Source organism: Pithys albifrons, chromosome 2 (genome assembly GCF_047495875.1).
Source record: "Pithys albifrons albifrons isolate INPA30051 chromosome 2, PitAlb_v1, whole genome shotgun sequence".
NCBI lineage: Eukaryota > Metazoa > Chordata > Aves > Passeriformes > Thamnophilidae > Pithys > Pithys albifrons.
In genome coordinates this window covers 98,170,145-98,195,371 of record NC_092459.1, presented here as the reverse complement: position 1 = coordinate 98,195,371, position 25,227 = coordinate 98,170,145, and the positions used below count along the sequence as shown (strand labels likewise).

At 37.0% G+C, this 25,227-nt stretch overlaps 1 protein-coding gene across 7 annotated transcripts in view; it reads right to left on the bottom strand.

The window, feature by feature from the left end:
- MARK1 (microtubule affinity regulating kinase 1) overlaps positions 1 to 25,227 on the bottom strand; it is a 60,023-nt gene that overhangs the window by 16,405 nt on the left and 18,391 nt on the right. For 5 of the 7 annotated variants that reach the window (XM_071579133.1, XM_071579116.1, XM_071579125.1 and 2 more), the window contains exons 2-10: positions 20,038 to 20,241; positions 19,415 to 19,468; positions 12,002 to 12,050; positions 10,827 to 10,892; positions 9,746 to 9,816; positions 8,694 to 8,750; positions 4,698 to 4,934; positions 4,490 to 4,609; positions 523 to 622 (exon numbers count right to left, since the gene is read on the bottom strand). In XM_071579133.1, the coding sequence (XP_071435234.1) occupies positions 523 to 622; positions 4,490 to 4,609; positions 4,698 to 4,934; positions 8,694 to 8,750; positions 9,746 to 9,816; positions 10,827 to 10,892; positions 12,002 to 12,050; positions 19,415 to 19,468; positions 20,038 to 20,241 (958 nt within the window). Of the gene's footprint in view, positions 1 to 522; positions 623 to 4,489; positions 4,610 to 4,697; positions 4,935 to 8,693; positions 8,751 to 9,745; positions 9,817 to 10,826; positions 10,893 to 11,449; positions 11,582 to 12,001; positions 12,051 to 19,414; positions 19,469 to 20,037; positions 20,242 to 25,227 lie in introns of those variants that run through there. The other 2 variants (XM_071579141.1, XM_071579148.1) reach the window with 2 other exon arrangements.

The window sequence follows — 25,227 nt, the reverse complement described above, 5'->3', positions numbered from 1 at the left end:
TGGAAAAAACCTTATAATTTACAGGTAACTAAGATTCAACTCAACCCAGTGAGGTTTTTCTGCTGTGCAAAAATAAAAAATGGTACAACTCTCTTTCATTGTTATTTTCATCTTGAAAACTCTCATCTATATTATGGAACTCTTAACTAATTTATACAACAGTGTCATTCAACAAACAATGCACTGGCAAATGGAAACTATGAACAGATACAGGGCCAACACAGTAACTTTCTCTAACCACAGCAGGCAAAAACTGCTGCCCTCATAACAATATCTGTTTCCTTCAGCCTGCTGAGTTCTGTAGTCTTATTTGTCTACTGTGCTTGTAGATTGGTGTCAGCTCAGTGAAGTCACAACAGTAGTTAAAAGGATGGCATTGTAATGGAATTCCTCATTTAAATGAAAAGGAGACATTTGACTTGTATAATGAGATTGTAGGTCAAATTTGGTAAGAGTTCAGTTTGCCTTACAAGATAAAATTGCCTGTCTACATCAGATGCAACATCCCTGTAAACGTCTTACCTATTCTCTTGGTGTCATTAAAATCTGGTTCAGGCTCAGTATATGGCTTTAGTTCTTCTTCTTCATGGCCAACATTCATCCACCGATCCTTCATAATTTGCTAAGAAAAGAAATCAGCTTTAGGTCAACTTGCCATTTACCAGACCCCATTAAATCTCTGCTACCTGCTCTACTGAAAAACAATTTTAAATTCATAAAAATCTAAATGCTACTTTTTCCTTCACGCCTTTCTACCTCGCATCTTTGTTTTTGTTTTATCTTTCATATCCTTGTTTCCATTTGTTCATTTCCCCTACAATTTACCTCTTATAATACAACCCCCCTGTCCAAAATACCAGAAAAACTAGTGAGACAAAAAACCCTGCAGTTACAACAGAAAAATCTTTCATTTTGTACCTTTCAATTCCACCGTCTCCTAATCTCATCTTGCAGACTGCCTGACACTCACGCTCTAATCTTGGTTAAGATCCCTAAATGCTACTACAATACCAACTCTACCACAATAAATAACTTCTTCAAATAATAGCAAAGGAAGTGTTTAGGAACTAAGGAATATTTCAAAGTGTGCTGATGCTTCCTACAGTCATTAGGTTCAAAAACATGATGCCAACTGGTCATTTTTTCCTATGGACCTTCTCACTACACTTGACCTAAATATGTTCACAGTTTGGCTGGAGGGAGAAACGCCTCTTTAACTCTCTCTATGCCAGGTAGTTATTTACTCCAAAAATTTCTTCTAAATTCTTTGGAAAATTTCCTTCTGCTGTGTTCTGGATCTTTTATAATGCCTTCAAGATTAATCACCTGGAATCCCCAACCATCACAATTTCTCGCTAAGGGCATATTCATCTTTAAAACAGCTGACACCATTTTCCCTCCTACAGCAACAGGCATACATGTCTCTTTAGGGACAGAGGCTAAAATACTGCTTACTACATGGACAGAAGAATGAAACAAGTGGCAGCCACAGGCTCCAGATACACCTTGCAAATACTAAATTAAGTTATTTCTCACCAAGAGACAAAGACTCAGTTTTCCACTGATATAACCAAATTCTTTGTATGTAGTGCTACTTCCAAATTACAGACCCCATGCATGCTGTATCATGCAGTATCTGCAATTTTTTAAAGATATCATTAAATAAATCTGAAGTTAAATAAATCTGCAGTTTAAGCATGATGAAGTGGATGACAGTAATCATTGCTCAAATCCTGCCTCCCTGTCTTGATCCTTCTTGAATTAACAGGAAAACCAAACAATGCCCAGTTTAAGTTTTTCATGTCTCTTCAGTAGGTGGATCTACAGTTCAAGTAATTTGCTCTCAGTTTCCATCTGATAAATATCTAAACTTTTGCTACCTCCTGTATTTTAAACACATGATCTCAGAGACACACTGAGTTATTGTACAATTCCTAAACAGGCTCTTACAAATCAAGCATTTTGAAGCAACACAAACAATCCAGTTCCAGGATCAATATTACATTTGGGTAAGTTCAGCTGGGCTTCCAGGCAGCTGATTAAAGAGCAGCAGCCTTAAAAATCTGACCCAAACTACATTTCAACCAACTAAGCATTATTAATGAGCTTTCCTTCAATTTTCAGGAAAACTATCTAATAAAAATCTGGTCTGGCTCAAGACCTGTCTGGGTCAAAATTATTTGTGTTATTACATTTCATAGGCCTAAATCTGCTCTGTGGGAATTTCAAAGAAATACTATGCAAAAAAAAATTGAAGACTGGGGGAGAGGAAAGGAGGAATTAGTTGAAATACTGACAGTTAAGAGAGACCCACGTATTTTGACAATGCATTTTTCCTATCTCTTCTTGAGGAGATTTACTGGTTTATAACAACATTCTTCTACTTCTGAATTGTTCTCTCTCTGCAGCAACCACGAAAATGTCTAGATGAATGGTTTTAATGCAGATTTGCCTGGTCCTTACCAGAGGACATGTGCTAAGCCTAACCCATATGGTGCTGATCCTGTGTGAATCTCAGCTTTGATGCTAATGTCACCGACAAACATCCTTATGGGATGGTCTGTGAAAAACATGCATGGGAACTGAGAGGGCGTATGGCTGGGACTGAGCAAATAATCAAAAGGCAATGCATAAAAAGATTCTCCCCACCTAAGAGGACATTGGCTTTCCACTTTTAGAAACTTAATAATAAATATATACTGTCATCTAAACATATATTTTTAGAAGTGGTCAGATGGAAGAAGTGGTAATTTCTTTCCAAGCCACATATCATAGCTTTTTAATTCAACAAATGTGATTTCACGAATATTCCTTTTAAAAAAGGTTGTGATGTCTCTCTCTCTTAGATTAGCACACTGATCAACGTCTGATATCATAAGTGTTTTGGTACGGGCTCAAGACCCTCCGTCATACATAACATTCCCTTGCTCTCTTCCACACAACCTGACAACCTTGCTCTTTCAGTGAGGCTGCTATCCAACACCTCTCTCCAGAGATGGGAAGGAATTTTAGAAGAACTGGGTAACACTACAATGTCTAGAATGAAACTGAAATTAGATCTGAAGAGAAAGTGCTGAAAATCTAAAAGAACATTCAATAAAAGAAAAATCTACTTTCTTAGACCTTAAACATGAGACAGAAAGCAGTAATCTTTCAGCATCTTTGAAACACTACACTCCTATCATTATGTCCACTAGACACTAATAATAGAACATAATTAAGGAATTTCAGTAAAGTAGAAGCCATCATTCACTCTTCTCCTCAGCAGAGATTTTACTGAAGTTACAACTGTTTATAACGAGGCATAAACCAGCATCAGTTTGAAATGAGTTGCATGCAGACAGAGCTCAGTCAATGCAAGCTTCCTTGCGCAGGTGGCATCCATGCCAGCAAGCACAACTCATGCCACTACAAATAAAAAGCTGCTTAAATGGGATTTATTCTCTGGGACACCATCCACCGCTGCACAAGTATGTGCAGAAAGATGAAACAAAAGTCACTGGTGATTAACTCATGCAAATACTATTTTAAAAGCATTCTACTTATCTTCTGCTCTACTTTCATCTCTATGGTAAGTAGATGCTATTTTAAAAAATGTGTTCTTGTTGAAGAAATCACAAAATAGAACAGAGCAGCTTTTAGAGTGAACTCTACACCAAATATCTGTTAAATGCCAGTTCTGGCATCTTGAACAAAAAAGTCCCTTAAAGAACACTGAACCTTTTAGACATCTTACAAGTTATGAACAGATATTCTCTGCACCGCATGAAAAGAAAAAGCAATTTACTAACAAAAATAAAATTGTAACTCAGCAGAAATCCTCAAAACAGATTTTAGCTGAGGGACACAGCAGGTATTATTAAATGTGCTGATTTTTCAGCTATACAAAAACAAAGCTACCAGAAGGGGGAAAAGAAAGGATTGAATAGAAACAACTAGTGATTATTAGCTTATGAGTCAAAGAGTTCTTAGTGTTTACATGTATCATGACACTAAAACAAGCAAAAAATCCACTTTTACATCACAGTTATTCTTTTTGTACATATCCTTTTAACAAAGTCGTGCTGAAAATAGTAAATTAAATCCCAAAAGCTTATGGGGGTTTTTGTTGCTTTTTTGTCCTCTGAAAAACTTCAAGTAGATATTTACAATCTTGACCTGCTTTGCACAAATTTTGAACTAGCTTCGTTATCTGACCAAAACAATGGGAAGTAGTTTGTACTTTGAAATGCTTTTAAATGACAGTCAGTTGCAATTTAAAAGGTTAGACTTTTAGTCATAAAGTTATTATTAATTTCATCCATAACTGTCTATTTCCAAGCTGCACTGTTTCTGCGACATTTCCTCTTTTTTTTTTTTAACAAAACCTTTAGGCCCTTTAAGCAGGAAGAAAGTATCTATTGTGAAAAATAAAAGAAGTCTTAAGCAATCACTGTATGTGATATTTTCTTAATCTAAAAGCCACTTTTTCCAAGATGGAATGACTTACTTCCAAGCTGCCTCGTTTTATTGGATTCAGTACTAGTAGCTTCTTAAGCAGATTTTCACAGTCTGTGGACATGTAGAATGGAATGCGGTACTTCCCTCTCAGTACTCGCTCCCTCAGTTCCTTTAAAAGAGAGTTTTAAAAGGTGAGCTCCTAATGACACAAGAGATTTAAAGGCAGTAAAAGCCAAGCTTTCAGACAGTAACTGTACCTTTAGATTCTGACCATCAAATGGCAATGATCCGCTTACTAGTGTATACAAAATCACCCCAAGGCTCCACACATCCACTTCAGGACCATCGTATTTCTTTCCTTGGAAAAGTTCAGGAGCAGCATAAGGCGGACTCCCACAAAACGTGTCCAGTTTGTTACCAACCGTGAATTCGTTACTAAAACCAAAGTCTGCAATTTTAATGTTCATGTCTGCATCGAGTAGAAGGTTTTCTGCCTAAGGGAAAAATAAAAGAGGAAAAGGACAATTTCTGTATCAAAGTAAGTATATATACAGAGTACAATGTATCACTTAAATACAAAAATGTTTCTTTTTCTAAAATGGCTCATCAGCTGCATCGGTTTTGCAGAACAAACTAATAGTCCCAAAGACACTATAGGGATTGAAAACCGACTATATTTACTCAAGAAAATAAAACTTAAAAGCAGCAAAGCAGACTTAAAAGTCAGCTAGTGAATCAACTATGAAGATTTTATTTTCTGTAAGAAATATCTTAGTTCAGCTTTAGACTCAAGTATCTAGACATCTCAGAATAGCAGCTGCAGCTTTTGACAAGCTCATGCCAACTTCTGATGCCAAGGAGAGTAAATCTAGTCTCAGACATCATCCACCATTTTGGTGGAGTAAATGTTAGAAGTGATTTAAGAGTTTAGAAGAAGACATCTTCTGCTTACAAGATGAAACACTTCAAGCCACATGCTGTTATCTTAGTATGCTGTACCAAGATATTCTCTCCCTTTTAGTATTAGCGTTTGCTTCAGCAATTACAACACTGAGGTGTCAATACTCAAGTATCTCATTTTTTTCATACACAACGTACGAGCTCCGGTCATCTAATCCATACATTAATGCCCCTGCAGCAATGCATCACATACACATAGATGCAAGTATACAAGTACTAGGAAAGTCAGTAAATGGTATCTTATATTTAGTATCACAGGCAGGTAAAAAGATTAAAAGGATGAAGTCACAGAAATGCTAATACATTACTGGGGAGAAAAAAGTGCATTTCTCAAAATGCAAGGATGCTTTTCTGGGAGTGCAGCAGAACTAGGCAATGTTTATTCATCTAACTAACTGAGTCCTGGCTCCTGATCTGTGTATCAGCAACAAAGGAGCTGCTCTGAGAAGTGCAGGGATTCTTCTTTTTACAGAGAAAGGACAATAGGCAGAGCAAAGGGTTCATCTAAATGCCAAACATCAGTTTTACTGCAAACAGACATCTCTCATCAAATGTTCCGCTGAGAATAGAGCCCAGAAAATATAAAAACGTCTTAGTTCACAATCAGAGAAGCAGCAATCTAATTGTTACTTGCTTTGATTAAAAGGGTAATATGATTTTGTTTGGGTTTATTTTTAATGATTTCACTTACACTCAGTGAACAAAACAGGAGACAATTAACTGCCAGTATATCAAGCCAATAGCCGTGCGACAGAATTTAGCCTTTATCAGGAGTAAGATATAGCCCGTTTTTACAAACTCTACCCTGGAAAATATTTTATTTTCCCAATTCATGACCTGTAATTCCAGCTGGTTCCAGCTGATGTGCCTGCAGACAGACTCACAAAGCTATTTTCCAGATTTGACAGCCTTCTATGCTAGTGCACAAAGACTTCATTTTCCTTGTGGTGAAAACAGTACTGTCAGTGCAGCTGCTCTGTGATTACAATAGTCCTCCTGGTTCAACAGTACTCTGCTACCCAAGTACCCCTTGCTTTTGGGTTCCTTACTTCAAACAAAAACACTACAAAACCTTTCTAATAAGCCAGATAGAAATACTATACTCTTGTTGTTTACATGCTCAGAGCAAAAAGTGTGAACTAAAAAGGTAAGACAATTTTTGTGCATCATGGGATGAGCAAAGCTAGAACTGGTTATAGCCCATTCTACACAAGCTGTTTATAGTAACAGAAAGTTAAAAGGGGACAGTTTTAAGTTCCCACGGGCCCTACACTTCCTCCTCTGCTGCCAGAATGGTCTCAACAAACTTGCACATTTTCTTAAACAACTTCCTAGTTTAGTCTGAAGTAACTTATATTTGATAGAGTTTAACCTGTTATTAAAGCCAAAAAGTCTTATCAAGTAAGTGGTAGTAGACCTCTGTCTTGTGGTGCTGCAATGCCAATTGCTTAATGTGCTTATACCACGGAGAGTCAACAGAAGCAGATGGGAATGCAGACACAACTTTAAAGTTGCTTTTTCCTTCTCTGCAGCTCCATGAGAAGAATTTTAAAGGAGACAGAGATGACATAACACTTGGAAAGAAGAGATGAAGCAAGAATACCTCCCCTAAGCCATACATTTAGCCTTTTTTTTCTTTGGAAAATGTATTTTTCTTTGGCTAGGCTGGCTGGCTTTCAATCACACCTAACTAAACTTTACAAATGAGTCTAGCATAACTCCAGCCAAGACATGACAGAGAGAGACAAATCAAATAAAAAAGTTATTTTGGAGCCTGCCTGCCTTGCAAATAGAAAGGAGATGAGCAGCTGACTATTTGTGGCAGGTAATTCCTGCATGAACACTGCAAAGCAGTTTTGGACAGGTCTGTGAGCCATGCAGTGAGCTGTGTGAGCTATGGAACTAAAAAATGGGAATGGTGGAGGCTGTAACAGGCACTGGGAGAAAGAGTAAGATGCAGGATGCCAAGTAACTGCAGGGGTTAATGTAGCAAGAATCAGTAACATAGCTGGACTGAACGAGCCAGTGCTAGATAAGTGTGAGGAGATGGCTGGCTCTCTACTTCCAGCCAAGTGTAGGAGTGAGAGAACCAGGGCAAGTGGCTTGTCCTGGCAAGCCAATAGGTCCCTAGGTGCAGCTGTTTGAAAAGCTCAACAATAGTGGCTGCGGGAAGCTCCAGGGAGCTTGACAAAACATTCATGGGCTCCAAACCATCACGCAAGATGTGGAGGAATTTTTTTAATCAAGATTTCAGTGAGATCCAGCCCTTTCCTTCCTTGCATTCTGACTTCAGAGTGCTGGTCAGGCACCTCCACCATCAGATGATGACAGTCCTGGGGCAGAGACAACTCAGCAGAACAGGATTTATTATCCAGCACCACGTGCACATGGCAGGAGCTGGCAGACTGAAACGTATTAGGGAACAGATTTTTAAGACTGAAGTTCAGAGAACACTGCAGTGTATTATAAGAACATTAAAGCAAAGGACACCGGTGGGGAAAAAAGCCCTCCATCTTAAAAATTATTCAGCCTTAGGTTTTCACAAGTATTTAGATACATTTGTAGAAAAGAATGCACATCAGTGTTTTTACTTTGTAAATGTACAAAGTCATCAAAGCAAGAGCACAAGACAGCTTTTAAGTGGGTGAGGATCTTGTGTCCAAGTCCCATGGTATCTAAACTTGGCAAGAAGACAACTTCAGGTTGAAGACCTAGGGTGTACCTGCAATTGCTGAACTCTTAATATGGTCTGGTGGTTTACAGATAGATTACTAGAAAACATAACAAAAACCCAAATTCAACTAATTTCTCTTTACCCTCAAATTATTTTTCTGCCCAAATTAGACACTATACTATAAACCAGACATTCAAATGGATTAAAACCCTAACATATTTCTTATAAATCACTATGAAAAGACCCTTCCATATATCTTTGCAATACACTTTAACTGAAAATATTTTAATTAAGTAGTGCTGACTGATATCAATTGAACTTCTGCAGCTTCACAGTGTAGATATCAGCATGACAGCAGGTACAGTTCTCTGGAGAGCATGTCCTTTCCTTAAAGCCAAAACTGGAATGAAAGTAACATATGTTCTATTCTTGTCTCTCCCCTGTTCCAACAGGCAAGCCACATTATTTCTGTGCTTCAGAAAACTGAGAATAAAATACAAGTGTTAGTTCCCTCATTCACATGTTTGAGGCATTCACAGACAGTGGCAAAGACAAATCTATAGAATAAAATTAAGTCTATACTGTCAGGCAGTGGAAAGTAAAGCAAGCAATAACCTACCTTAAGATCACGATGAACTATGCATTTTTGATGGCAGTACTGTACAGCAGATACAATCTGAAACACCAAAATGATGAGTATTTTATTTCAACCTCAATATAAGTTTTTGCATATAACTTAGTAATTTTGGTTCCTGATATGATTCACTAGAACATAAGAAATTAATAGATAAAGCTTTTATTTTTGAAAATATTCATCCAGGGTTCTTTCATTAAAGCTTAAATACTAAAACTAAGTCATCCCTAAAAGCAGCTCATTTTCCTGCTAAAACAGGTTTCATACCTACTCCTCAAGGTCAATAGGAAAAACATGTATTTCTAACGGAATTCACCCAACAGCAATACCTACTAAAAGGAAATTTATCTACCCTTCAACCAATAGCCCTATGCATCATCTCAGATTTTATTTTCTAAAATATCAATTGTGTATCTCAGTAATTCATCCCTAACAAAACAATTCATTTAACATTTTCATATATGTCTTTCACATATATAACAAAAACCAAGTCTGAAACAGCAAGTGAGGAGCAGTTTCTTTACACATTAGTTATATAACATAATCTGGAAGAATACCAAACTTGGACTATTTATCTAATTAAAGCTTTTGCAAAATAATCACTAAAACCAGGGTAATAAAAGGACTAAGATGCGAAAGTTTCTAATAAGAATATAAAAGCCTGTTACAGAATAGCCTCCATACAAAACAGTGTGACATGCCACAGCAGCACATGTCATCATATCAACATCTCTAGATAGAACATCTGTTAAATTCTAAAATATTCAGAAAAGGATTTAAACCTCAAGTGAGTCACAATAAAAAAAAGTGACTCTGAGGAACACTGACTACAAGAATGTAAAACACTCTTACTATTTTTAGACAGTATGTAGGAAGCAGATCTTTTTCTCTTCAGGGATTTTTTTTCCACTGCAACTTTAGTAAACATTATCAAAGCACTTAGTGTTTTTTAAAGTAAAAGAAGTATGCTCACACTCCTGTCTACCTGAAAACACCATAAATAGAAACAAAAGGAAGAGTGAATGTTAATTTCATACCTGCCTGAATTTTGAACGAGCCTCTTTCTCTTTCATTCTTCCATGTGCAACTAGGTAATCAAACACTTCTCCTGATCATGACAAGGACAAAACATCAGTACCATTTTTTTTGGCTGTCATGAACAACCAAATCATGGCTAAAAACAACACACATCTGATGCTCCCTCCCTTCTTTAAAAGAAGGGAAATAGAAGCAGCCAATAAAAATTCATTTTTACTGTTTGCATTTTCAGACATATAATATAGAAATAATAATATAATAGAAATATATTAGAAATATAATGTAGTAATAATCTAGAAGTGCAAAAATGGAACCCTTCAATTTTAAAATTTTTAAAAAATTGACTTAATAACCACTGTGAAACCAACAAAATTAATCATGAAAAACATGCACATTATGTATAAGACACATTGGAAATTGGGCAACTTCTCATCTACCAGATTTGTTTCATGTATCTCTAGTGGCTTCACTTAACATTATCTGTATTACTTTCATTTTTTTCCTTCTTGATCTCTTTCTGATAAAGCTGCTCAAATGCCTTTCAGATCCTAATCTTTGCACTGTCTGACAGCAGCCTTTCCTAACTGTGTGAATCCAGCCCTGTGCTGGATTCTCTTCCCACATTCAAACATTTCCCATTCAGATGTTAAGCAGCTTCTCAAGCACTCACTCACTATCCCTCTCACTATAATCCTGTGAGTTCCCTTTCCCATGTTTTTTATTCCTGTCCCCAGACCTGCCTCTCCAATTGCTTCAGCATGTTTTGAAGATAAAACGAAGCCACCAGTACTTGCCTAAATATAGCAGATAAATAGAGTCAAGTTTTTGCCAGAATCAGCACCAGATTATCTCCTGATGCAGCAGCAGAAACCTCAGAATGGGAACTACCCTTAGGCACAAAGCTAAGAGGTTACTTTACAGAATGTGATGCAAAGAAGAAAGTCTGCCCTAGGAGGTCTGCTAGGAGTGTTGTGAAGGCCAGATTGGAATAACCTATTAACCGTTAAATCCTTAAATCGTTTTGAGGCATGTAACTGGCATTTCAGTTTATCCTTAACACAGATTTAAGAATCTACTTACCCCCACTGGCATATTCCATTACCAAATACAATGTCTTTTCAGTCTCAATAACTTCAAATAATTTTACTGCAAGAAAAATGAATGAGAGAGAGATTGCAGTTGGGAGTAAAAGCACAGCACAAACAATTATACTCATGGAATGAGTATAATTTATGGGCAGTGATAATGCTATATCATACAGAAACTTTATATCCTTGAGGTTAGCATTCTTTTGAGGGGGAAAAAAGCAAAATTAATTTCTAAATCACAGTTGATAACAAAGCATATTAATTCACAATTTTCTCAGAAGTTTATGCACACTGTACAAACAAGTTCATGCTGAAATTAGTGTTTAACTTGACAGACTTCTTTAAGATCATACAAACCTCCCATTTTGCTAGTGAACTGCTCACAGTCAGAAATCTGAGATTCTGACCAACTATGAACCAAATGGATACCAGAAATGTTGTCTGCCTTTCCTCAGATTGTAATAGTAACCACTCATTTAAAACAAACACAGCCCCACCACCACCCCCGAGAAAACAAAAAACAGCAGAAGCTATGAATGCTGAAAAAGCAACAAACAACTCAAGGGATGAGAAGGGAGTGCCTAGCATGTAATAACTTGTACACCTCATCCATACCTTGTATGCAACAAGCCCTCTGGCCAATTCAGGACCATTAACTGTCTCTGGAACAAGACTGTCCAGCCCTCCTCAGCCAGAAGAATTGTCATCACAAAGTAGGACCCTGAAGCTGTGGGGTAGGTGAAAGAACTAAAGCAGAAAGGGAAAATTACATACTTGGTAATTCTACTTTTCTGGAAATATCAGTCAGCAGGAATCTTTCCTAGACTGAACTAATGGAGTTTTGCTACTCTCACCTAAGAAACTCATGCTTTTGGGTCTCAAGAGTAATTTCAATGGAAGAGAGGGGTTTGGGTTCTTGACAGACCGGAGCGCTCCACATCACCTACTTTGTGTAAGCCTTTCCTGGACTGAGCAGTTTACCTCCTCAGAGCAAAATTCTTGTTGCAAGCACAGTCAATAAAGGAGGTGAGACAATGAAGCACTTACTGGATGCTTACTGTCCTATTATCTCAAAAAAAGTTAATAGTAGTACATTCAAGAAAGCCAGATAGAGTAAAATGTAAAGAGTGTAACAGGAAAAAGTTGGCAGAAATGCAGGGCTCCTACCAATATTGGGATGATTCAGAATCTTCATTATTCGTACTTCTCGAAACAACTGTCAAGGAAGCAAGACAATTTTCTTAGTGCATGTTTATTAGGGAAAAGTTATACAAAATATGCAAATTCAGTGTCAAAAGGGAGACAGAAAAGGCCACAGAAAGTAGCATTAGCATAAAATATAGATAAATATAGTGCAGTGAACTCCAGAAAACAACCTACATCTTATGCATTATACAAAAATAACCACTACATATGAAAACCAGATTAATTTTTAAGCTTTATACAAACAGACACTAAATTCTATAGCCTTTCATTAACCAAAACAAACAGATTATTCACACAAGTTTTCATTATCTCCTTGCTCTGATTTCTTTGGTGACTGACAAGCTCAGCCAACTACCCTGAATACAATAGAGAACTGCAGGTGCAAATACAAGGTGCAGTCCTACAGAAAGGTTGAACACAGATGTTCAAATGGAATTGGATTCCAGGAATCCTGATGTCCTCCGGTCCTGCTGCTCCACAGAAGTGAAACAGGGGAGTTAACTTCTCACAACTACCAAATTTTACATCAAGACACAAGCAGTGATGCCTGCTCTTCCTCTGGCAAGGTCTGAAGGTTTATGATTGCTGCAAGTCTGCTTTATGATCCCAAGTCGCATAACTAGAGACAACTGGACAAACTTATAGCCCTAAACATATAGACTGGAGGCAGTGGTGTGGTTTTGGTTTTTGGTTTGATTTTTTTTTTTAAACCAGAAACAAGAGACTGTTCCTTTTAAATTTCTATCATTTTTGGGTTATTAATTAGAACTGCAACAAGACTAACTCAAGTCCCCAAAGGAAAGAAGGCAAATGAAAGAAATCAAAAATGACCACATAGTTTGGTGCTGAACACTTGATGCTGACAACACCAAAAGCTTGTACTGGTTTACTTCAAGTGAGCAGCATATCCCCATCATCAAGTCTACTTAGAGTGCTGCACACTCCTTAGTCCCTTACTGGGCTGAAGTAGGATGCTGAAATGAAGGAAGAGACACTCATTGGCTTCAGTGCAACTCTTAGACATTTTGGAAACTTAGCGCCACAGTCCTCCTGAAAGAGAAACTTGGCTCAATGCAAAAGCTTGTTGCTGCTGTTTTGCTTTGTCTGATGCCTGAGACACCTCTCCCTCCATTTTCAAAATTAGTCCCATTTGTTCAGCTCCAACCCTTGCAAAAGGGTAAAATTATGCAAGGCAGAGACCAAACACCTCCTCAAGAGTAGCACTTTAGTGTCTATTTTATGGCTGTGACTGTGAGTTAAATTAAAATTCTTTGGCTTAGACAACAATAATTGTTTTTCACTCCATTTGTGCAACTTAGTCATAATGTTCCTAAAATTCTGCATTTATTCTACAATTTAAGAGTACAGATCTTTTTGAAATTCAGCTTTTGATAAAGTACTATTGCTACAGCTTAAGTAATAATATTACAGTTCCATATTTGAATGAACTATTTCAAGTTAATTACTGTGCACTTGCCTTGTAAGTACCATTGAAACAATTTCAGAAGGAAGGAAAGATTATAAAAAGCATTTCTCTGTGAAAACATTAGTAGCATGGTGCAGTGTATTTGCTTGTGTCCAAACTGTAGCACATGGGTATGTAATACTATGCACCAGAATTAACCCTAGCAAATATTGTTTCCTCGTAAAGTCAGTTATTGACAAGAAAAAAACATCACACCAGGACATTGTTTGCGCATTTCTTGTTTTTCCAAGTATTTGAATTTGTTGCACAAGAATAAATTGCTCAGCTAAATCAGTATCAGCTGGTCAGAAGCTAACAAATCCAAACCAATAGACAGTATAGCTTCAGAAGAGCTTCTAAGCAGGTATGTGGAAAACTGCAATTCCTGCCAAAAGATTAGAAAGCTATTTCATAACTTAACTCTCTTAATGCTGGTATAAAAGTTACAGCAATAAACACATACCCTCATAAGTAGGATTAAAATAAGTAATTTCAAAATTCATAATTTTATGTTTCAAGTAAAGCACATAGGAATTGCAAAATAAAAGGGTGCATTTTTCTATTCAACGTTCTTACAAGATTTAGAAGTTTTACTAACTGGATTAAGATTCAAACCGATTTTACAGTGACATGAAATTATGACATGTTGTTTCACATGTATTTTTTGTTGCCATAAAGGACAAGCCCATTAGATAGCAGACACCAAAGCCTATTTTCCTCAAGACATAACACTACTGGCCTCTAGTCTGATGCAGATACTTCGCTATATGAAAGAAACATTTACTCGGTCCAGTTCTGAATAGAACACATCACCAAGACTGAAAGTGTGGGCTTAGGTTTATTTACAAACATGAGTAAAATTTTTTACAACATCTTGTATTATATATCCTGTGGTGTCAATCTTCCTCATGACAGCAGGGAAAGAGAGAAATCAGCACAGTAAAAATTGAAAGAATAGCCTGAATAGCAGATAGCTGCTGACTAAATGGCTTGCTCTGAGAAAAGATTAAAAAACCCTAAGTGGTTGTACTCCTATAAACCTTCTCTCCCAACAGCCCGTCTGCTACTGAGATTACAGTACACAAGGTTGGCTTCTTTCCTGGGAGATCCACATTCCTCTTAGTTTGTGCTTTGCAGTTGTTATCAGCTTCTGACAAGTTTCCAGCAGTGTTCACCTGCAAATCAACATTTTCAAGACCTTTTTCTGAAGTAACTCAGGTAAGAGGCATCTTGCAAATTAGGCAGATGTAACTCACATATTCTGTAATACTGCTACATTAGTAAGTCAAGTAGCTTCACTAAAGCTGCTTGGCATGACAGATACCCTCCAATGCGGGAAGAAAGATATCGTTTAAAAGGCTGAAAGAACTGGAACAATGGAGCAGCATTGTGTGGAGACCACATTACACCTTGAGTTGTTCCTGGCCCGTAGGGTCCAATTGGATGTCTAAGTGTCTCTCAAATGCAGAGAAGGGAGAAAGAACAGGGAACCTTATTTCAACAGAGATGTTCAAATCAGCAGAGGGGGAGTGGAATGGAAATTGGACAAGTGAACTGTCCTCTGAAGTTCTGGTGCATATTCAGGATTTCATTTGGTCCAGTATAAAGGCACACTTATAAAATCTAAGCAGATGCCAACGTGCATCCCACTTCTGCAAGAGAAAAACAATCTAGAAAATCTCTGAACAATGGATCACACTTGAATAAAAGAGTTAACAGTACAAGTAGTAGAGTGCATTATTTTACATTGCAACTCTGCATTCCATGAAGCACTACTTTGGGATAAATCTCCTCTGGTCATTAACACTTGTTACACCAGTAAGTATGCACTTATAGAAATATATACACCTTTAACAAATAGCCATTACACCGCTCAATAACAAGCAGGATACATCTCTTTTCTTGCACATAGAGGTATTTAAGCAAAAAGACTATAGTTATTTCCTATGAAGTCAAGTCTGTTAAATTCATAAAAATCTGTACGTAACAGGGATAATTGATGCTCCTTTCACGACAAGATGACTTGTAGGATTATGATCTATTTTACTGATAAAATAGCATTTTCAGAATTCATGGACACCTGAACTTTCTTGAGCAGCAGTGTACAGCTTTCTCAGAAGGTGTAAGTGCTCCCTGACTTCTCTTTCCCCACTCTACCACACATTTATAGGACTACCCTTCATTTTTAAAAGTGCTACCAATCAAATGAGATCTCTTGAACAAGCATTTCCTTGCTGCAAAAGGGCTGTAGCCCCAATAGCTCCACTTACAGAAAAGAACAGCCAGTACCACACTGAATTCCTAAAACCTGTATGTATAGAAAAGGTACAAAACATTAAAAAAATCTATTCCTGCATTCCCAGCTTAATTTTTTAGGGCATAGACTGCAGAAAGTACAAAGATCTTCTGTCACAGCATTGACAACACTTCTAGTCGCTGCCAGATTGACACCTATCTTTAAGATTTACTATTTTAAGTCACTACAATTAAAATGAAAATCTTCAGTTAACCAAGGCTTTTTCTTGGTTTGAAAGATGTACTTGAATGCTTCTCTAATTTGGAAACCATTTGAGAAGTGATGCTGCAAAAATCCCCCTTTGCTTTCAATGGGTAACATTGAAATTGTTTCAAATCTTCTACTACTACTTTACTTCTGTTCTGCTTTTGTTAACAACAGAAAGAGCATTTGAGCCTTCAAATATGTTTAAAGAATAAAAAGCTTGCTCATTCCTAAAAGGGGAAAATTTGAAATATAATTTCCTAATTAAACCTATTGAGGAAAAAGAAAGCACCTTCTGCTCCACTAGCAGTTTGAAGACGATCAACAGAATGCTATTTTAGAAACATCCCTGACAAAGCCAGTACAAGACAACACTTTCAATGTAGCAGACATGCAGAAAATAGAACAGCTATTTTGATACAAATTCAAGCTATGACGAAACCCAAATACTTACATTTGGGATTACAATAACAACAGTGCAAAAGCTAAGTCAGTACAGTATGTTACTATCAAGACAGCAAATCAACAAAAAAGCCAGCTCTGTCTTCTAAACACGAGGCCACTGAGTAAGGTGGGAACCATATACTGAACAAACTGAAAACAAAACAAAAAGGCAGGGCCCTTAATTCAACATCGATTTTCTAATTAAAGAGGTAGAGGTTTTGAAGTGAGAAACATCATGTTCCTTAAGACAATGAAATTGCATGCACAAGAAAGCAAAATTAAAAATTAACAAGGTCAGTTTAGTTAAACCTCCAAATGTTAGGAGATGACCCAAGTTAAAACAACTATGTCTGAAGTACCCTGTCCACACTACGTGGCATGAATACCACTGGGAGAGAGCACCTAAGAAGAAAATAAATGCTATTTGCTTTTATACCCGTGACTAACTACAGACCCAGCTTGCATGACACTTTCAGCAACTGAAGTACGTGCTCAAATATTTCTGTTTACAAAACAGAATGGTGCATGCCAAGCTGCGATGACTCATTTCACTTAATTAGGTCAGTAGCAAGTACTGTGGCAAAACCTACTTGCACTTAGTATCCAGTGAATGGAAAGCGGATGGTTTTGTGAATGATCTTGTGCCTAAGATCACTACGAATTTGCCTTGTTTGATTAATAATAATCACTAGTGACTGAAGGCCTAGAAGTTTTGCTGAACTGCATACAGTTTATCAGCTTTGAAGTTCTAGAGACTTCCCTCTCAATCATGCAAATTTAGATGGGTTTCAAACTCAGGAGTGGTATTTTTGTGGCAATAAGAGCGTTGCTCTGTAAACTTTCAATACAGAACTGTCTGTTCCTATACACACAATACTACTATCACCACTTCCCATTTCCAACATTACCTCTTGAAAAAAATTGACTACTAACAGCCCTATGTACAGTATAAGCCTGATGACAAAACTATAAAAATTCACATTACAGTGATACCAAATAGCATATAAAAAAAATCAAACATTATGTAATAGTTCAGTGCAGAAACAAATACAAAGATGACTGATTTCATAGAACAGAACAAGAATTTCTGTTATTTTATTTACAAATTAGCCATCAAAATACTAACAGAAATTCTCCTAAGCATGCTAGTGAACCACCCTCCAACTCTCATTTGCTCCTCATTTACAGTTGCTTCAGTGACTCTGAAAAAACCTTCAGCTTACTTAAAAGCTTTCAGGGACATCAGTATCTGGTCACTCACTAACAGTCAGAGTCTAAGACATACAGAGCTTCAAAACAAAGATGACTTTTTCTGAAAGTTATAATGAATATTTTACAAGTAAAAAATTTTATATCAACAAATTATCCCACTTTTCAGTTAAGGCAGAAGATGCAAGGGATACATTCTTTTAGAAGCTACTGAGGAAATAAATTGTGGTTTAATCACTAAATTTAAACTCCTGTCCTTAGTTTTGCTATCAGCTCCTTCTAACTGTACCTAATACTGTTTCTGTTGTTACCAGCTTTGCACTCGAAAAACAAATAACAGCAGCAATGCCCTATTGTATGAGTATTCTGTGTACTTTTTGTGCAGTATGACAGCATCTTTTGTAGGCTGTGAGACTTTTATTTATTCATGGAATGATTTATTGAGTTATCATTGAATATTGTTGTGTGAAATGTAACATCATTAAAACAACTGTCCCAGAATTCAGTTTTTCTTGCTTAGTTTTCCAGAGAGTTTTAACACTTTTTTACCCTCTTATTGCTCAACAACGAGACAAACTTGCCTATCTCTCTAAGTGTGAAGACCAAGGTAGGTAGGAAACAAGCTACGTGAGCAGCACCACAATATGCTCTAGCCTGTACTGCCTCTGTGGGTCCCTATTCACTACCTTAAATATTAGCAAAGAGATTTGCTTAGTATAGGATTTAGGACGTAACAGCAAAGCTTTTGCATGGACTGCACAGCAGGTTGAATTAAAAAAAAAACAAATCCAGAAGAACCCACAGTCAGAAGTACTATAAAAGAGAAATTAAAGCAAATGAATCAAAGTATAAGAGAAATAAAGGAAAAAAGAAATTAAAGCAAAGCTGTTCATAACTCCCCATAACCAAAGTTACACAAGAAAAAAAATGTAATGACAGCCAGAGATAAAAGAACAACAATAAGCTCTGGCCTCTTTCTTTCATTTTACAGCTACCAACAGCAGCAGCTGAATATCTGGAAACAAAAAATATCCCAAGTTTTTATAATGGCTATGCCCCAGTAGGACAATATATTTCTGTCTTTCAGCCACAGAGCATATGCCAAGTTAAATAGTAAAAAAACCCAAACCAAACAACCCCCTCCTGGGTTTTGATAAAACAATTATTATGACAATGATTATGAAGGACTTCTGAATTTTTATCTACAGGTAGAAAAAAGCAAAACTGTTCTGATTATATTCAGTCATTTCATCAACTCTATACACAAGAAGTAATTGCCACAGGTGCCCTGAGTTTAACAAACATTTTATTGAAATTGGAAAAATAAAGATAAAGGTAGAGAAACCCATTAAAACAATAAAACCTGGTATTCTAAGTCCGCAAAAAACAGTTACTCCATTAAAGAAAAATCCAAGAAAAACACCATCCTTTACAGCATTACCTCTTGATTTAGTATGTAGATAAACTGTTTGTGTACCTAATTAGGAACAAATTTTCCTGTTGGCAAATAGCAAAGCTAGAGGAGGAAGGAAGTGCAAGGCAGCAGTGCTTAGATAGGAACCACATCGAGTAACTGCCCCCAGACAAATTTTATGTGCAATTATAGCAAAGACAGTAACACACCACCCTCTCCCAAGGTTATATGCACAGAAAGATGTTGTTTAACAAAATAAAGGGATAAAATATTTTTGTTAAGTAAATAAACAATCACATTTCATCTGTTTACAGAATTTCAGATGTTATGGTCTATTCTTACCTTTTGCAGACTAGTAGGATTCAGCTGGGTTTTATCTATTATTTTCACAGCAACCTTGGTTAAAAAAAAACAACCATAAATTACTAAACTCAGAAAAAGGTTTCAGCAAAAATACATTGCCCCTCTGTGAGCAAAATCAGATTCACCCTGAGAATTGCATATGCATCTACTTCTATACATTTCACCTAGAAAATTGAGTAACCTATTAGGATGTCAGAATTTTGTCACCAAGGAATCAGTTTTATACTTCTGTCAGTGTTTAGACAGAACAATGTTATTTTCTCCACTGCAAAACCAGGCCCTCCAAATAGTGGATCTATCAATAGATTATGAATATCAACGTAATCTACTTATCAATATATTTCTCTTCAGTTTTGAAAATGCTTGGGGATGAACAGACCCCCTCCCAGACCCAAAATACCCCTTGATATACAAGACTTCATCTTGTTACCAAGAAGCTACATTTTAAAAAAGTGTGTGGGTGGTTAGGTGAAAACTCAGGCATCTCAATTAACTTCTATGTCCTGAAACAGCCTCTAGAAGAAATACTTATTACAAAGATAGCCAAAGAGAAGAAAAAAACAGCCCGTCAGCCTGTTTTGGTTTTTTTTTTAAAGGCTTACCTCTCTTCCAGTAAGGACATGCCTTGCCAGTTTCACTTTGGCAAAATTTCCTTTTCCTATTGTTTTCAGTAAGCGATAATTTCCAATGTGAGGATGCTCTTCATTTGTAGATGTAATGGAGTTTCTACATCGGGGGATGTTTTGTCTGCTACTTGACTTGATAGGCTGGACATGTGGTTCCGTGTATCCATCCACAGAGGTATGCTGGAGGGCAAATGAAACAGTTGGGAATTTAGCTACTTGGATTTTAGACAGCTGCAACAGAATAGACTAAACGCATAAAAAGGTGTAGAGGGGAGCAATTTATTTACTTCTACAATATAACTGATAACTTTGGTCAGCAGCCTAAGGGGAACACGCTCTCTTTGGGCAGAGCTTGATGCACGTCTCATGAAAAAAAGTCTGCAGAAAGATTTTACCAGCTCCAAAAGTAAAACTAGAGACACCTAGCCAGTAGACAACAAACCATCAGAGATCTTTTTAAAATATGCCCAAATACACAGTATAGCACTGTTGCTTGTCTAATCATAGCCAAATTTAGTATTTTAAAAATACACAGTACAAAATATACTTGTACTTTGGTATATTTGGAATCGAGGTTTTATTCTATTTTTTCTTTACTTTCTTCACTCAAATAACATTACAAAAAAATTTACTTTGCTCCCCAAACATGTTGGCATCTTTTTGTAGGTCACATAAGTTCTCATTTGAGCAATAACCTACAATTTTATTTAAAAACAACTATTCTTTAAAACTCCATGATATCTCATGAAATATTTTAAATCTCAAAAAGTCTGAAGAACTAAAAGGAAGTTATTTTTAATGCATGCCAACACATCATCCCACATTAGATGTTAGTCACTGAAATCTGCACGGCTTCTGTACTCTTCCAAATACATAAGGGGCAAGATACAGATGGGGCTTGGCAATGTTCCAAGGAGAAATCAAAGTAATGAAAAATATCAAAGAGGTGGTAAGTGTTTCAGTATTTCACATACTTTCTAACAGTGGCAGATGGATACAAATGTTTAACAGGTAAAATTTAGCTTCTAATCTTTTAAGTTACAGGTTTTTAAGGTTGGCAAATACTGGAGGTAAAAACAATGTCTTCACAGACCAGTTTTCAGATTTTATAACAGAAAGACATGCTTACTCCCAGCTAAGCATAAAGCATCATCAACTCAAGAGACGCCTTAATACCTTCCCATTGCTGACTGCCTCAATCAAAAAGTGGTTATCTTTGTACAGAGCACGAACTGAGACTGTTTCTAGATCCTTGACCTTGGGGTGAAAGCAGAGTCTGAGGGCAGACAGAGGTTTCACTGTTTCTCCCAATGGCCAACCTAACATTTTTCTATGCTGATCTCACTCATCACTCCTTATGGAATTAATTATTTTAGTATACAAAACAGAATTTAAAGCAGTATTCCCAGCTTCAGTGAGCATTTATTATAGACTGAAGTCAATCCCCTCCTGTAAACACTCAGATTTACAGATAGTCCCACTGAACCAAGCGAGATTATATCAGGGCATAAGCACTAGTGGATTGGGAAAACCAGCAAACAGCTGTAATGCAACTGGAAAAAAGCAGGGAGCAGACCACAACCAGAATGTTCTCCCCAGATGTGGCACAATTCTGCTTACATCACCTCCAGCATTATTAATTATTCACTATGGCCAAGAAAACGGTCCTAAATATAATATTGTTTGTCTTTTCATTACCTCAGTATCTCTGTAAAATGCTACTGTCCTGCCACTGCTGATCTGTTTTCCAAATTACTGGAGAATCAAGCAAGCCAGGCATGTTTAGATTCTCTCTATCAGACAAATTTATTCAGCCATGAAACAACATGCTAGTAATAGTATTTATCCTTTAGAAGCACATCATTAAAATATTTTCTGTGGACTTGGAAAGAGAAGATCAGAAGGACAGCTCCAGGCAAGAAAGCTTTGAAATATTCCTTCAGAATCAGACACTAGTCCCACATGTGATAAGCCACAGTCCGAATAAAAGTCTCCCATAAAAATACACCCTGCAAGATCAGTACCTGTATGGTGCTAATAATGAATATTTTAGCTGTACCTAGAACCCCGTCTGGAGCTACAACACTGTGCTAAACAAGCAAGTTTTAGAAGTCTTTGAGCTTGTTTACACATGGAATTGCATCTTCACTACAGGAAACACAACACCTACCAGAAGCATTGGCAACCCCAACATCAACAGCCAAATTCATGTGCTTCCCAGGATTAGCCCACTCCCAGCAGACAGCTAAAGGGATCTCTCAGATAAACAGTTGGATAGGCAAGTTAAACCAACACCATGGATAAAGAATATGATGGCTTCACAGAACAGATAATTTTAATGCAGATTTAACAGGGAAAGCATTGCTTAATCATAATGACAATATAACATACTACCAAATTCAAAGATGAAAAAAGGTAACAAGGTTCATAGTCGTGATAATTATGGATTTTGGTCCTATTGTGACAGAAAAATGAAGCCACTCTGGATGGTTCCTAATTATTCCCTCTTAAGCAGATTATCTTTAGTCATCCATTCTCCCCAGCTATGCCCAAGGATGACAGAAATCGTGCATAAAGAAAGTCAAGTTTCCCAGTTTGTGAGCCACATATAAATAAATATATAAAATTTCTGAATTGAACAACACTGAATGAAATTCAAATTATTTTAAGTCTTGTAATAGGCCTCTCTTTTACACATAAACAGCTTGCTATTGTTGGAAACTACAGAGGAATTTAAAGTAGAAACTCATCAGCTTTAGAAATTAGCACTCAATAAAACTGAAATAAAAGGTTAAGAAGCTGAAAAAAAAATCAAGGTCAAATAACAGTATCTCAGACTATTCCCAAACAATACTAAAGCTGAGTTTCACAGAAGCACACAGCACCAGTACTGTCTAGAAAGACCAGCTTTAAGATCCTTCTGGCCCATTACAATACATTCATTCATTATGCATCAGCAACTATGTGGCTATTTAAAATGCCATTTTAGTAGGAAAAAAAAAATCTCTAAATTCTGAGAAATTTTTCAGGGTGCTGGGAACAAGGAGACTGTAAGAACCAACACTCTTCTTGAAGTTCACTGCCATCTAAAAACAATTCTAGCTAACAAATTGAATTTCCCACACAGGATTTTAATTAGGGATTCTGTTATTTCTCTACATACCCTGATAACATATCTTCATATATGTATAATGTAGTGGGAAACACAACCTTACTAGTACATCATAAACATGACTCAATATATTCAGTTTATGTCAATGTAAAATAACATGTCTAGAAATAAACACAAAGTCAGATGTTTCTTAAAATAAAGTGCACTTTTACACAAAAACAAGGTGCAGCAGTAACAAAAGTTTTGACCTGAAGCAGTTTATTAGAGCAGCCATTTAGGTATTTTTCACACTAGTCAAGTATTTAAAAATAAGAAAATAAAAACTCATGCAAAACAAATCCACCAAGTTTCCAGAAATCTCAGAAAAGTACTTCTAGCATTCAATTATAAATTGTGACTAAAGAGAGCTTGATTAACCTCTATTACTCCCAAACACGTTTGTTTCTGACATGTTCCATCAGAGTTATTGCAGAAAGCCAACGGCACTAAGATCACAAGAGAGTTAACCTGACCCATTCCTTCCCTGAGATTCAAAGCTATCGTTTTCTTTGTTTACCCAAGGTAAGTGTGCCAGGGCCAGATGACCTGATGGCCAGACACATTATCTTTGAGAAAGTGCAGAAGAACTAACCCCACCAAGCTGGTACAAAGTGTGGGCTCCACTACTTTACAGATCAACTTACTCGCCACTAGAGTAGTATTCTCATGGATTATACACTATATTTAAACTTACAGCATCACCTACATTATGACCTCTTACAACTTAGTTTTAGGAATTCCCCAAACCCATTCCAGCCACCAATCCACACAGCCCTTCTCAATTAAACAACATTGAAGGCCTCCATAGTCCTTCAGAGTAAGAGGGTAATTTCCACACATCGATCTGCCTACAAACACACCACACTTGATTAAACAAACCTCTTAGTCCTGAATTTTCCCCATCTTGAACTATTGCAAGGCAAATTCCTTGGTGGAGTCAGCCCATGGAAGCAGAGTATGCACATGCAGTGCTAGGAAAGGCACATCACCACACTTTGTCCCTCAATAGCATATCCTGTCCTGGACTTCAGCATCTTGCAGCCAGGTTTTACGTCCATAACTCCTAACATTTTCAAACATGTGCCACACACATCAGCATTTGTAACAGCTGTCATACTTGGCAAATAGGAAAATATTTTTCAAAATAGGTAGCCCAGACAGAGGGAGACTGAAGAGTTGAGAATACCATCTTCTAAAGTGGTCTGATCTACAACAGCTTTGACAATACAGGGGAAGGAAAGGGGAGAGAGGAGCGAATTAATGTCCTGGATGTCCAGCTCTTTTCATGCTTAAACCGCTTGCTGTCTGCAACTATTCCTGTAGGATCTAGGAGTTTCTAGAAAGCAACCTCAAGCAAGTCTTTTTCTTTTGCTGAAATAACAATCAAACACAACTGCAAAAGTAAAATCTTTTGAAAGCTCTTGGTAAACCTCAATGTAGAAACCAGCAGAGATGTTCAGACTCGACTGTTCTGCAAATAGACGAAGAGCATCCATAGGTCCAGGCATACAGGAATGGGACACGGTGCAACTGCTCAAGATTATAGTACATGATCCCTCAGCTTGCATCAGAAAAAGGAGATTCTCTCCTCCTCCAGGTAAACCTCACATCTGCACAAAACCACAGCTTACTCTGGCCACATACACCAATCAATACAATTAGTAAAGGACATCTGGTCTAAATCGAAACATTAACAGAGCACTAATTTTTCCTCTCTCTCAGACATGTGAAAAAGTGCTTTGGAACAGGCAAGTGAAGAGACTGAATGTGTGCACACATGATTTTTTCATAATTTCTTATCAGCAATTAAATGCATACTAGATTGGGAATGCATGATAGAAACTTTGCTATTAAATAAACCTAAAAATGAAAATCAACCAACCTTCTCCACTGAAACAGGAGATGACACACAGGACTAAGCTCAGAAAAACTCAAGCATCAAACACACAAGAGTGAGGAAAGAAGTATATACAGATTTTTAAATCAGATACCAAGGTCCATGCATGGCATAGACA